Here is a 15,344-nt window from a genome sequence, read left to right as displayed (position 1 = left end):
TGGAACAGCTCCCCTATGAGGAAAGACTAAAGAGGTTAGGACTTTTCAGCTTGGAGAAGAGATGACTGAGGGGGGATATGATAGAGGTGTTTAAAATCATGAGAGGTCTAGAACGGGTAGATGTGAATCGGTTATTTACTCTTTCGGATAGTAGAAAGACTAGGGGGCACTCCACGAAGTTAGCATGGGGCACATTTAAAACTAATCGGAGAAAGTTATTTTTTACTCAATGCACAATTAAACTCTGGAATTTGTTGCCAGAGGATGTGGTTAGGGCAGTTAGTATAGCTGTGTTTAAAAAAGGATTCCATAAGTTCTTGGAGGAGAAGTCCATTACCTGCTATTAAGTTCACTTAGAGAATAGCCACTGCCATTAGCAACAGTAACATGGAATAGACTTAGTTTTTGGGTACTTGCCAGGTTCTTATGGCCTGGATTGGCCACTGTTGGAAACAGGATGCTGGGCTTGATGGACCCTTGGTCTGACCCAGTATGGCATTTTCTTTTGTTCTTATGTTCTTAGTGCTTCCATTAGGCAAACTAGGGGGTTGCCTAGAGTGCTAATGTTTTGGGGGCAGCAAAATCCTGCCAGCACAAGGTCCAGAGGGGTGCTGTGCCAGCGCTAATGCTGCACATGAAGGGAGTATTGTTTTGGGGTCATTTCCACTGCTAGGAGGGAGCGCTGTGCTAGAGGGAAGTTGGAGGAAGGGGTGCATGTCCAAAGGTTCCCCTAGGATGCCAAATACTCTTGCACTGGGCCTGGGGGCAGGGACGCCCCCCTTCAGCATGGCGCCCTGTGTGGCTGCAAAGGTTGCACACCCCAAAAATCGGTCCTGAATTCCGTTTTTCCACAAACACTTCTATCTACTCGTATACACACACACACACACACGCGCGCACGAACATGAGAAATCCTCAAATATCATAAAGCTTTAACAGAAATTAACCAGCTTACTTTTATGATAGAAATTTTCATACAATTTAAATTGCAGATTGAACTTTATTCAGCGAGAGAGTCTGGCAGTCCATCCAAAAGTTTCAGATGTTAATCTTTCTTTTTACCATGCAGATCAAGATCCCGTCTCTGGTAGAATTAGACGATCTATCTATCTATCTATCTATCTATCTATCTATCTATCTATCTATCTATCTTTCTTACTTACTTACTTACTTATTTGGGGTTTTTATATACCAACATTCATCTGGGATATCATATCGGTTTACAGTAAACTTAAAACTGCACATGAAATGTGCTTGACAGATAACAAGAGAACAGATACATATAAAACAAGTTAACATGGTACATGCCTAAGGGTCTGAATGATAGATGCGGGAGACAGGGAGGTAGAACGTAATGTTAACTTAAATACAGGGTATTAGGGTTATTTACAATGAAAATACAATGCTATTTGGGATGTGGAATGACTTTATAAAGGGGAAGTCGAGGATGCATGCTGTGAGTGTATGGGATGTAGGATTAAGTGTATGCTTGTGTGAATAACCATGTTTTTATTTTTTATTTTTTTGAATGTTTTTAGGCAGTCCTCTTGGCGCAGGTCTACAGGCATTTTGTTCCATAGGGCAGGGCCAGCTAAGGAGAGAGCGAGCACGTGCGCTGGTAGAAGCCAGGTTGTTGTTTCTTGGGGAGGGGGTGCGAATGGAAGCAAGATATTGGCTCCTAGAGGGTTTAGTGGGTTGGTGGAATACTAGAGAGTCATGGAACCAGTTCATTTCAGGGTTGTGGAGTGCCTTGTGTATGATGGAAAGAGTTTTGTACTGGATTCGAGATGTTAATGGGAGCCAGTGCAGTTCCTTAAGCAAGGGTGAAATGTGTTCATTTCTGCGTGTGTTTGTAAGTATTCGGGCAACTGTGTTTTGCAGAATCTGCAGAGGGTGTGTGGCATTTTTGGGTAGGCCTAGGAGAAGTGAGTTACAATAATCAATTTTCGAAAATATAGTAGTTTGCAGTACTGTGCGAAAATCTGGTTGGTGGAGTAAAGGTTTCAATTTCTTTAGGGTGTGTAATTTAAAGAAGCATTCTTTCAGGGTGGTGTTGATGAATTTCTTGAAGTTGATTTGGCTGTCTAGCATGACCCCTAAATCTCGCACCTGTTGGGAGAACTGGACTGGTAGAGATTGTGGGTGATGTAAGAGGAGGTTAGTGGGCTGTTTTTGTGGGGAGATAAGCATTATCTCGGTTTTTGCCGTGTTAAGGGCAAGGTGAATGATGTAGAGGAGTTGGTTAATAGCTAGAAGGGTTGACTCCCAGATGTTCATAGCTTTAGTCAGGGTGCCTGATACTGGGATAAGAATCTGAACATCATCTGCATAGATATAGTGGGGGAGTTTGAGGTTGGATAGGAGATGATAGAGTGGTAGGAGATAAATGTTGAATAGGGTGGAGGATAGTGAGGAGCCTTGTGCGGCTCCTTGGACGAGGGGTATAGGTTTGGACTCATGGTTTCCAATTTTGACTTTGTAGTTTCGATTACTAAGGTATGATTTAAACCAATTATGAGCAGCTCCTGTGATACCAATTTCATGAAATCGTTGCAGGAGGATATCGTGGCTGATAGTGTCGAATGCAGATGATATGTCTAAGAAGGCTAGGATATATGTATGTCCTTTATCTAGGTCTTTAATGAGTCGGTCTGATAAGGATAGGAGGAGGGTTTCGGTACTATGGAATTTCCGGAATCCGTACTGAAATGGGGAGAGTAGGTGTGAGTCATCTAGATATTCTGTGAGTTGCTTGTTGATTGTTTTTTCAAGAATTTTTGAAATGAAGAGGAGGTTTGAGATGGGGCGATAGTTGGAGGGGTCGTTTGGGTTTCTTTAGTATTGGCTTGACTATTGCTTGTTTGAGGGGGTCAGGTACCAGGCCAGTGGAGATGGAGGCATTTATAATGCTGGCTATGGGCTGGGCTATTATGTTGGGTATGGAGAGTAGATGTTTAGTGGGGATTGTGTCGGACGGGTGAGAGGATGGTCTGGATTTCTTAAGGAATGATTCAATTTCCAGAGCAGTTGTGTATTCTAAGGTAGTCAAGCCTTTGGGGGGGAGGGCGTTGGGCTGGGCTGAGGGGGTTTCTTGTGATTTTTGCTTGGTGGTAGAGGAGGGGGGAAAACGTGTAAGCAGTTTGTTGACTTTGTCTTGGAAGAAAAGTGCAAGTTCCTCGCATTTGGTTTTGGCTATATCCTCGGGAATAGCTGCCATTGTAGATTTAGTTAATGAGGTAATGTAATCATAGAGGGCTCACGGGTTGTATTGGAATTGGTGCATTCTGGAGGAGTAGAAATCCCTTTTGGTTTTATTTAACTTATCCCTGTAGCAGTGTAGGGCGGATTTGAATCGGGCAAGGAGGGTGGGGGAGGGATCTTTGCGCCAGGACTTTTCAGTTTTTTTTGAGGTTACGTTTCATGTCTTTTAGTTCTTGTGTGTACCAGGGTTTCTTGTTATTTTGTGGGTTTATATGTCTAGATTGCAGTGGGCAGACCTTGTTGGCCACAGTGTTTGTAATATTGTGCCATGAAGCTAGCGCAGTGTCTGAATCTGACAGGTCGAGGTTGTTTAGCGTGTCCGAGAGGGCAAGGATGAGGTCGTTTTTGTTGCATGTTTAGTGTATAGTGTTGTTTGAGGTAAGGTGATTAGTATTCGGAGGGTTTTTTATAGAGCAAGATGTTTTTATGAGGTAATGGTCGGACCAGGGGACTAGCATGCATGTGGGAGGGTCTGTTTGTAACTGAGAGTTGGTGAAGATAAGGTCTAGGGAGTGACCTGCTTTGTGGGTAGGTGAGTTGATGTTCTGTTTGAGGCCTAGTGCGTTTAATGAATTGAGAATAATGCTGCATGAGGGGGTTTGGGGTGTACTGTCTACATGGAGGTTCATGTCACCGAGAATTATAGCTGGGGTGTCAATGGATATGTTTGTTGCGATATATTCAATAAAGGAGGATGGGTCCTTGTCAAGGGTTCCTGGGGGGGCATAGACTAGACAGATTTGTAGTGTAGGAGATTTAAAGAGGCCAATTTCAAGTTGTTTGGAGGCGTGATAGGTTGGTGTATCATGTTGAGCTCCTTTTTTTTGCAGATAGGAGGATACCTCCTCCTTTCTTTTTGGGCCTTGGGATTGAGAAAATATCATAAGAGTCGGTGGGGAGTTGGTTAAGTAGCACAGTGTCAGTATCCTTAAGCCAGGTTTCGGTAATGGCACATATGTCGGGGTTTTCATCAATGAAGAGGTCATTAAGAATGGGAGTTTTTTTACTTAGTGATTGTGCACTAAATAGGATGAGTGATAGGGCGGCCATGCCGAAGATTTGGGGGATTGGGGGGGAGATCATGGTAGGTAGGATGGGTTTAAGGAATGATCGGTGGCGAAAGTGGGGGGTTGGGGGTGGCCTGTGTTTGCTGCGTTTGATGGTTGTCAGGCTCCTAGACTTCAAGATCCTAATTCAGAAAGGCATGGGATAAATTCAAAGGATCTCTAGGATGGTAATAAAGAACTGGGGTAACCTGCCCAGTATGACATTTACAATCCTAAGAAAAAAACCTTGCTGGGTAGATTGGATAGGCTATTTGTGTCTTTTTATGCTGATATTTACTATATTGCTATGTTAAAATTAGATGAAGTATTCAAACCCATTAGTCACAAACGATGATGAGAAAGCAGGGAGGGGGTATGTAGAGAGGAAAAAAAAACCCATTTAGACATACATGAGACAAGAGTTTTTGTGGGGGAGGGGTCTGGGTAATGGTTTGAATGGAATCGGTGAGGCTGACAGTGACATCTAGTGGTTTGCTGTGGAAATTGCATCAGTTGGAACCGGGCTGATTTGCTGTAACCAGTCAGTGCCAAAGCTCAGGCTTTAAAATATAGCAGGCACACACATTAAACAGCGAGATCAGCTGAGTGCGCAGTTTAACCCGCGGTTGGATGCGGGTTTTGGACATGCGTCCACAACCCCTTGTACTATAAGAGGATTAGCGTGTTCAAAACACGCATCCACCCCCCCCCCCCCCCCCGCAAATCTAATAGCGATCATCACATGCAAATGCATGGTGATGGGGCTATTAGCTATTCTCTCCAGATCAAAAAAAAAAAAAGTTGCCACGGTCTGGTTAGGGAAACGAATGCTTAATTAGTGTCCATTTTCCTAACTCGAGGCTGTGCACAGGTTAGGAAAACGGACGCTCGTAAAATTGAGCGTCCGTTTTCCTAATCCGCTGACATCTACCTCTCCTGGGTGCCCGCTGCTGAGGAGGCGCTAGGGGTGCACATTTGTCCCTAGCACCTCCTTGGCAGCGCGACCCCCTCATTTAAATATTCTATCACGTGCCCAGGAAGAGGTGGCTGGGTGCGCGTTAGGAAAGTGGACGCTCAACACTGAGCACCCATTTTCCACACGGCTTTATTGTATCGTCCTACTTGTAGGAGAAATCTCCGTACCTGGGAACTGTCAGGAGTTCACCCTGAGACTCAGGTAATTTGCCTCAATTGCAGGGTATCAGGGGAGCACTGAAAATCTCAGGGCCTCTCTGTGTACGGCTCAGCCACTCCCCTTCCTCAGTAAGCCTGCCGAGAACAGGAGAAGAGGGGTGAGTCTGGAGCAGACACTGCAAGCAGCATGTGGGGAGAAACTGGAGAGAGGCTGCAGCACACACAAAACTCAGTCTGCAGCTCCCTCAGTTAAAGGTAGAGGGAGGGAGCTGTGACAATTAGGGGGTGGGAGCAAAGTGAGTGCTGGGGTCAGGGGGAGAAAGGGGAAGTTTGCTGGGGTCATCTCTGGAGGGGGGACAGGTGAGGGTAGTGGGCTGGAGAAAGAGAGAAAATGTGTGTGTGTGTAGGGGGGGGGGCATATTATTCCATTTCTCCCCCGCCGTCCCGCTCTCTGCTAATCAACAGCAATCTCAGGACGGCTGTAACTCAAAAGTTCCCAGGTAGGGAAATCTCACAAACGTCACACTTTACTGTGGATCAGAGGACTTGGGGCTTCTTTAACAAGAAGGAAAGACGACTTAAGCCATAGTCGGTTTTCTGTGAGTGGTTAGGTATTAGCTCTCTATGGAAAGCGAGAGGAAAGGCTTGGCGTATTTAATTAGTTCAGTAGTGGCCCGGCACCTTGCTAAGCACCTAACAGATCCGGGCACAGGCTCACAAGCTCTCTCCTCTTTCCCTGAGATTTTGATAATTAGCTCATCATGCTCAACAGCTTCCCCCCTTCCCCAGAACAATCCTGTAAAAACACATAATTGGACATCCCGCTTTGAAATATTCAGTTTTAAATGATCTCTGTTCTAGGTTCCCATGCAGCTACAATCGGGGAATCGTCCTGTGTGACCTGTGACAGGGAAACCACTTTGCTAGTTCAATCCTGGCAGGGGTCCTGTGGCTCTCTCCACACGCGCCTCTTACCTCTGTCCGTATGGAGACAGACAGACATCCTTGTCCATAAAGCAGGAGGCACCGCTGCAAACATTTTGCATTATTGCCACAAAGTGCTGGGCATGAATGTCAGTGGCATCTCTAGACAGAAGGGCCTTGCACGCAACAAAGAAACCCCTGGCCGGTTTCAACTGTCCAGTAACACGGCCGCTAAAATTATCCAAGAGCATCTCTTATGAGAGTGAAGTCTGGGTTCTACGCAGGATAGGACGGAATCCCAATCTAAACCCTGCACCTCCAGTTCTACAATACCCTGCATTCACAGAAGATGCAGGGCAGAACTAGATCACCACAGAAAAATACTATTCAGACTCTGGGGTCACCTCAGTCTAACAGTAATGGATTAGCACATGTCAGTAACATTGTGGAATAATTCAAAACCTGCCATACCCTAATACACTAACTGCCAGACTCAAACAGTAACCACCCTACCCATGAAAAGGCAACACTGCAAATATTACACCAATCCCTAAAACACCAATACACCTCCTGTTAGGAAACCAGGCTGCTATAGATCTCTACATAGAAACTACATGCTAGCAAAATCGTGGAAACTGTTATAAAGAATAAAATCACAAAACATTTAGATAGACAAGGTTTGATGGAACACAGTCAGCATGGATTTACCCAAGGGAAGTCTTGCCTCACAAGTCTGCTACATTTTTTTGAAGGGGTAAATAAACGTGGATAAAGGTGAACCGGTAGATGTGGTATATTTGCATTTCCAGAAGGCGTTCGACAAAGTCCCACATGAGAGGCTTCTAAGAAAACTAAAAAGTCATGGGATATGAGGCAATGTCCTTTTGTGGATTGCAAGCTGTTTAAAAGACAGGAAACAGAGAGTAGGATTAAATGGTCAATTTTTCACAGTGGAAAAAGGTAAACAGTGGAGTGCCTCAGGGATCTGTACTTGGACCGGTGCTTTTTAATATATATATAAATGATCTGGAAAGGGGGACGACAAGTGAGGGGGATCAAATTTGCGGATGACACAAAATTATGCAGAGTAGTTCAATCTCAAGCGGATTGTGATGAATTGTAGGAGGACCTTGCGAGACTTGAAGATTGGGCGTCCAAATGGCAGATGAAACTTAATGAGGACAAGTGCAAAGTGTTGCATATAGGGAAAAATAACCCTTGCTGTAGTTACACAATGTTACGTTCTGTCTTAGGAGCTACCACCCAGGAAAGAGATCTAGGAGTCATAGTGGATAATACATCAAAATCGTCGGCTCAGTGTGCTGTGGCGATCAAAAAAGCAAACAGAATGTTAGGAATTATTAGAAAAGGAATGGAAAATAAAATGGAGGATGTCATAATGCCTCTGTATCACTCCATGGTGATACAATTCTGGTCACCGCATCTCAAAAAGGATATAGCTGGCTGCACCGGAGAAAGTGCAGAGAAGGACGACCAAAATGATAAGGGGCATGGAACGGCTGCCCAAGAGGAAAGGCTAAAGAGGTTAGGGCTGTTCAGTTTGGAGAAGAGACGACTGAGGGGGGATATGAGAGAAGTCTACAAAATCATGAAAGGACTTGAACAAGTTAATATAAATCGGTTATTTACTCTCTCAGATAATAGAAGGACCAGGGAGCACTCCATGAAGTTAGCAAGTAGCTCATTTAAAACAAATTGAAGAAAATTCTTTTTCACTCAGTGCATAGGTAAACTCTGGAATTTATTGCCAGGGGATGGGTTTCAGCAGTTAGTGTTACTGGGTTTAAAAAAGGTTGGGTAAGTTCCTAGAGGTTAAATCCATAAACTGCTATTACAATAATTAATAAGCATAAGCAATAGTAGCTTGTGATCTATCTAATGTTTGGGTACTTGCCAGATACTTGTGACTTGGATTGGCCACTATTGGAAACAGGATACTGGGCTTGATGGACCCTTGCTTTGATCCAGTATGGCATTTTTTATGTTCTTAAAATAACTCACCTCTGTCACATGCAGAACATAGACAGACCCTTGTCAAATACAGAATAAAGACACCTTAAAATATAAATAGAAACGTGCAGAAAAAACTGAACTGGAATCTGCAACAAGCCAGACTCTGTATGCAATGCAACAATGGAAAAAAAGAAACATTACCATTCCTCAATAAACATCAAATACAATCAGAAATATAAAATGTCAACTATACCAATGTAAAGAATATGTCAAATCAGATGATGAACAGATCATCCAATAATTAAAAACACATACAAAAATGTTTACAAAATTACCAAACATCAATATAATATTTCAAAACAGCAGACATCACATCCAATAATTAAAACTAATAAGGATAAAAAATACTTGGGAACCTTAGATTTCTAGTCATCATGAGATTGTTATAGATTGGAGGGGATGCACAGACTTAGCCTCTCTCTCATATACATATTCTCTCACTCTCACAGGCTTTCTTTCTTTCTGACTCTCACACACAAGCAGTCTCTCATACATATAGTACACTCACCCAGACACGCTCCCTCATACACACAGGCACTTTCTCTCACTCTCTCATCACACATCAAATTCTTTCTCTCACTCACACACAGGCACTCTCTTTTACTCTCACAGACACAGAGGCACTTTCTCACATACATACACACAGAGGCATTCTCACTCTTTCGCATACACTCAGAGACTCACTCATACAGACACATCTCTCACTCATACACAGGCACAAACTCTCACTCTCACACACACAGAGGCACTTTCTCATACACATACACTCTCATATACAGACATAGAAGCATTCTCTCACACACAGAGGGATTTTCATTCTCTCTCTCTCACACACACACATACATACAGGCACACTCTCACATATGCAGAAGCACTTTCTGGACTTTTCCCTTGGCCATTGGTTGCAGTAAATGCTGGCAGCCCCGTAGAGACTCTTCTTTGGCCACTGGCTCCAGGAAACACCTGCATCCCACAGGGCCCTCAACCACTGGCTCCAGCATATGCTGGTGGCCCTATAGGGCCTTTTCTTCGGTCACCAACTGCAGGAAACGCCATCGGTTCTGCAGGGCCTCTTCCTCAGCTGCAGGAACTGCCAGTGGTCCCGCAGGTCCTCATATTTGGCTGCCAGCTCCAGGAAATGCCAACAGCCCCACAGAGCCCCTTCTGCTCTGCCTGTGGCTGGAGACTTGGGGCACCGAGGAAGAGACTTAGGGCACAGGCTCCATCTGCCCAGTGAAAACGCCACCCCTGGTGCAAAGACAGTTTTAGATATATTTGTGGGCTGGGGGCCATATATCGAAAAGTAAGCGGAACATGAGACTGATTTGGTATTTTAAAGAAAGTGGCTGAAAAGATAATAGAAAAAAGTGTTAACATTTATAAACTGTGAGAGATCGCAGAAACAGGAAAACAGGCGACAATATTTGGAAAAGCTAAGAGAAGCTGGGAGAGTAGTCAAGACAGCAAAGGCACAAATGGAAGAAAAAATAGCTCCTACAGTAAAAGAGGGGGAGAAGACTTTTTATAGACATGTTAATGACAGGTGGAAGTGCAAAGCTCAGGGAAGCAATTCTGACCAGGAGAAAACGGACTAGCTTAATAAATATTTCCGTTCAGTGTTCATGGAGGAAAGGATTAGAGTAGGATCACAGACGAGAGAGGGGTGTGGAGGTGATCTAAATGGGGGTAGCCTATATACTCATCTGCCTGAGCTGATAAGATGGAAATGAAGCAGACAATAAAAGCGGTCTTGGAAAAGGCGTGATATCCTGCAGAGGGTCATGTACTGTGGCTGGCATCTGGGAGGTGTCCTTAGCAGGCTGGACAGGAATAACAGGGCAGATTACATGGCCAATTGGTCTTTTTCTGCCCTCATCTACTATGTCACATGAAAAAGACCAATCCGCGCCTGCTTATATAACTAACTCTTTATTGGAGACTCACTGCAGGCAGAGTATCAGATAATAAATAGAAAACGAAAGTCCCTTGTGGTTATTTGACACCGCGATTTCCACAATAAGAACAAAAAACAAACATATAATGCATGGAAAAAAATAAAGGTGGATTCTTTCACCATATTTGCCACAGAGCTCATTCAGCAAATCTGTCGGTCCCTTATCCTGGCAAGCGACAACCCTCAGTGTTCATCTGTGTTATAAAAAGTTGAAGGTGAAGGTGTGGTGTCTGCAAAGCATAAAGTTAGCTGTGATACAAAAGCAGCTATTGTGGTACAGGAAGTTACATCAGCAGAGAAATCAAAACGAAACAGGAAATGACATCAGGGAAGGACATACTGCTCTTATTGGCTGTTTACAAGACATTCTAAGGCTTCTTGCCATAATTAGTTCACTTTTCAGACAAATATTACAGCAGGCCATAATACAGCTAGTACCAAGAAGAGTCCGAGCTGACACTTGTGCATCACCCACACAGACAAGTAGCAAACGTCCTACCAGCTCACAGGTCTATCCAGTGAGGAGCGGTAGGAAGAGCTGCGTTAGTGCCCGGCGCACCCGCGGTTGCCGCACGCACAGTGCAGCTCACCTACCGCTCCTGTATGTAAATAGCTTGCAAATGCAAGCTACGTCTAAGAAGCGACCATGAAGCGTTAGGCCCGCGCAACCCATTTTACTGTATAGAGCGCCTATACAGTATCCTGGGTGCGCGGGCCTAACGCTTCATGGCCACGCTGGTATCTGTCATTTCAAATGTCATTTGAATTGACAGATACCAGGAAGTTGGGATTGCCAGCTCCCCTCCGGACATCGTGGCTTCCCCCGTGCCAGTCTCCTCTCCCCTCCTCCCGAAGCAGGGCGCGAAAAGCAGCCTTGCTCCGGGAGGAGGGAAGAAGGGACTGGCAGTACGAAGCGGCGAAGCGACTTACTTTTTGCAGCCCCCTCCGGACATCGGATGACCTCTCCTGCCTCCAGCTGCTCGCGAAGATGGACGCCTGCACGGTCGCTGAAGACGTGGCGTCACATGCCGTGATGCCACGTCTTCAGCGGCCGTGCAGGCGTCCATCTTCGCGAGCAGCTGGAGGCAGGAGAGGTCGCTTTACACTGCCAGTCCCTTCTTCCCTCCTCCCGAAGCAGGGTGTGAAAAGCAGCCTTGCTCCGGGAGGAGGGAAGAAGGGACTGGCAGTGTAAAGCGGCGAAGCGACTTACTTTTTGCAGCCCCTCCGGACATCGGACGACCTCTCCTGACTCCAGCTGCTCGCGAAGATGGACGCCTGCACGGCCGCTGAAGACGTGACATCACATGCCGTGACGCCAAACTTAAAATATTTGGGTAACAGGCAAAACGGCAGGGTAAAATAGCGATAGTCAGGGTGCGGGTTACTGGATGCTAGGGAATAGCTAATTCGCTCGTTTGCATGCAATATACATGCCGCGTGCGGAAGGGGTTGCCCGGGGATTTTAGGACGCGGTAAGGGTAGGTTAAAGGGGGTTGTGGATCGCAGGAAGGGCTAACGCGGCCGGAAAGTGAGTAGAACGCGGGTTAGGAGCGGGGTAAACGCGGCCGCACTTTACTGGATAGACCTGTCAGTAACTACAAACAAATTAATCGTGGGTGACAAGAAGCTGTTAGCCCCTCCTGTCCCCTTCCTGCGGCATGGTCTAGCACTCATGCACGCCCTGCCACATGGCATTATGGGCCACATCAAACAGTCACCCTGGTATTTGTCTCTTGCTCGCCACCAATAAGAACAGTACGGTCCATCTGGTCTGTTCAGTTTCACTTCTGGTGTAATGCCATAGAAGCCACTCTGTATTTGGCTTTCTCCTCATTTCTTGACTACCAGGACATCTGTGCTTCTCTCAGCTTTTCCTGAATTCTGTCTGTGCCTCCACCCTCTTTCCCTGGGATGCATTCACCACCGGGGCCAAGTGTCAAACTTCACCAAAATGATTAGTGGGTTTTGGTACCCTTTGATGATGGGGTGAATAAGAAGCTCAAAATCTTGATTTTCCTCCTCAGAGACTGTTACTGGGTACGGCCACAATTTCTTCCAGCTCTGGATTTAGACTGAGCCAGCTGGAGGAGAAAAGGTGATGGGGTTCAGAGTGCACTTGAATGAGTGGCTTAGTCCATCTGGATCTAGCGGAACCTTCCACCCCCACAGGGTATGAGGGCATTTTGGATCCAGTCCTACTGCAGTAATGCATCCACAGGAATCCTCTCTCCCATCATCTCTGGCCACCCCCTCCTGTACCATGAGCTCACGCTATCTCTGCCAGCTGTCCGAGAGCTGCAGGCGCCGAGTTGGCAGGCTGGCCCTGTCATCTGCCAGGGGCCGTGACAGGAGCAAGGAGTAGGGGTAGCCTTTGGCATACTCTTCTCGTTGGATGAGGTCCATGGCGGCTCGGGGTGTGGGCCTGGTCATGGGATGCTGGGGCATGGTGGAGGCACAGCCGGTGACGGGGGAGGCGCGCTCCGACTTGATGCTGATGCCCTGCTGTTGGTGGGGAGGGGTGGCAGAAGCGGACGGAGGTTCTTCACCGGATGGGATTCTACCTGGCGTGCTGAGAGAGAGAGAGAGAGAGTCAGCAATGCTTTAGCTGAATGTATACACAAACACAGAATCTAATGTAACCAGATAATCAGCAGAAATTTAGAGAGCTGAAGATGATGGTCGTTGTGTTGCAGAGACAATCCTTATTCCTGTCTGAGTTTTTATGGAAATATTTTATCTCACTAATAGGTCACATTAATATTATTCTTTATTTCATAAATAGCAATCTTAAGGCACGCTTGGGGGATGAGAAAAAGAAACAAAATTCTCTTCTCTGGCACAGGATTTACCTAAAATACCCTCTAGCCGGGGCTAGTGCTTCCGGCTGCAGGAATTAATAATAGGATTTGTGACATCTCTGCCAAAGCTTGTCCCTGAGAGAATCCACTCCAGACAGAAGGAACAAGAAATACTGGGCTCCAGGGAGCTCCTTGGCTGATCAGTGCCACACCTATCAAAATATTTGTCCTGGCTGAAATCTGGACTCTGTGGTTTCAGTGTTTGGAAAAGCCTCACTAACTGGGAGCTCTCTACTTTTGCAGTATTTTGTCTTCACTGGCACGTTCCCTCTGAAAGAGGCCTGAAGTTTTAGGACCATAATAAAGCTTCTGCTCAATCAGGCCAATTCAATAAAACGTGCGGGAGAGCCGACGCTTCGAGCTGAGCGCCTGCTGTCCTGACGCACACCCAGGCACCTCTCCTGGGTGTGCAATCTCTATTCAAATGAGGCTGGGCGCTAATAAGGAGGCGCTAGGGACAATAGCACGTCGCGGCTATCAGCGGGTCTGACAACTGACACTTAATTTTACCGGCGTCAGTTTTCGAACCCGCTGACAGCCACAGGTTCAGAAAACGGACGCTGGCAAAATTGAGCGTCCGTTTTCGAACCTGCTGATCGGTGGGCAGATTTTTAAATAAACTTTTTGGTGCCTCCGACTTAATATCGCTATGATATTAAGTCGGAAGGTGTACAGAAAAGCAGTTTTTTCTACTTTTCTGTACACTTTACCCGGGGCTTTCTAAGTTAACGCCTGCCTTTGGGCAGGCGTTAATTTCTGAGAGTAAAATGTGTGGCTGGGTCGCACATTTTATTTTCAGTATTCCGGGCGAATAACTAATAGGCTCATGCATCTGCATGTGATGAACACTATTAGTTTCGAGGGGGTTGGCTACAGGTTTTCCTAAATGCGCATCCAAACGGGTGGGGGGGCTTTCATACAAAAATCCAAGGCGGCTTGTTGTCCAGCACAGTGAACACATCTGTCTGTCTGACTGTACAACATATTTTAGATCCAAGCAGGCCCTGTGCAAGCTTCCCTTGAAGGGGGCTGGCTGCTGGGAGAAGCCATATTGTATTTGTAGCAGTGGAGTGGCCAGTGATCTCATTTATTTATTTGGATATTTTATTTACTGTCATTCCATGTAATGATCACAATGGCTGACGTACGTAACACTCATAATTATTAATCATCAGCATTTCCCACCAACCCTGGAATTCTCACAAAGGAGGAAAATAGCTGTTGTTCCGTCAATTAAATGAGGGAAGCTTGCTGGGCAGACTGGATGGGCCATTTGGTCTTCTTCTGCCGTCATTTCTATGTTTCTATAATTGAATCGAAAGCTCAGCCTTCCAACTTTTCCAATAGGGAATCTACTGCAAATGTGTCTTGGAGCTCCAATAATGCCTCATATAGGCGAGAGATACTCATTCTCCTCCACACCCATATCTGAAAGAATTCCTCGATTTTTACCTTAAAATCTTCCATAAGATTATCCCTTGACAGTGATCACCAGTAGTGTCATAGTTGATTTATAAGCAAAGCGCTGACCTATAGTCATCCCAAACTGAATTTCCGTTTCCTGAGGCTTGATCATTTGCCTGTCTAAGTTCACCATTTGCGCCACATGACACAACCCCTTACGAGCCCAATCAATAAAAGACTTAGACTGTGACCCAAGTAAAAAAAAAAAGAAAATCCCCATTGCCTTGCAAAGGGAAAAAGATGGACTCCCGAAAGCTATGATGGAGGGGGCAGGACAGGTAGGCATCAGTGCTCCACTGCTACACAAAATGGATGCTCCCAGTGAGGAGCGTACGTTCATACGCTTTCGCTGACGGGCACCGGTCAATTTGGGTGCTCAAGCCAGCAAAAGCGTATGAACATATGTCGTGAAGTCACGCACGCCCGTTCATGCGCCTTTGCTGACAAGCGCCCGTGCACTACGGGCGTGCGTTCATCCATCTTCGCCGGCGGGGGCCGCTGGAAGCCACTTTCGCCGCCGGCTGCCCCCAGGAGGCAGGGGAGCCGCGGTGCGCGCCTCCGGAGGGCAGAGAGGGCTGAAAGAAAAAGTAAGTTAACTTTGGTTACACTTTATTCACAATACTTTACATGTCGAGTCGCTATTGGCCCCGAGCCTTGCTTCGGGAGGAG

General features: G+C 46.0%; 1 protein-coding gene across 1 annotated transcript in view; it reads right to left on the bottom strand.

The window, feature by feature from the left end:
- Window positions 1-11,902: 11,902 nt before the first annotated feature.
- Window positions 11,903-15,344, bottom strand: part of MEF2B (myocyte enhancer factor 2B) — a 56,045-nt gene continuing 52,603 nt past the window's right edge. The window contains exon 10 of the mRNA XM_029614442.1: window positions 11,903-12,922. Coding sequence (XP_029470302.1) covers window positions 12,625-12,922 — 298 coding nt within the window. The 3' untranslated portion in view covers window positions 11,903-12,624. The remainder of the gene's footprint in view (window positions 12,923-15,344) is intronic.

This window comes from Rhinatrema bivittatum, chromosome 8, assembly GCF_901001135.1.
Source record: "Rhinatrema bivittatum chromosome 8, aRhiBiv1.1, whole genome shotgun sequence".
Taxonomy (NCBI): domain Eukaryota; kingdom Metazoa; phylum Chordata; class Amphibia; order Gymnophiona; family Rhinatrematidae; genus Rhinatrema; species Rhinatrema bivittatum.
The sequence above is the reverse complement of the archived record's forward strand: the minus strand, read 5'-3'. Positions and strand labels throughout refer to the sequence as shown.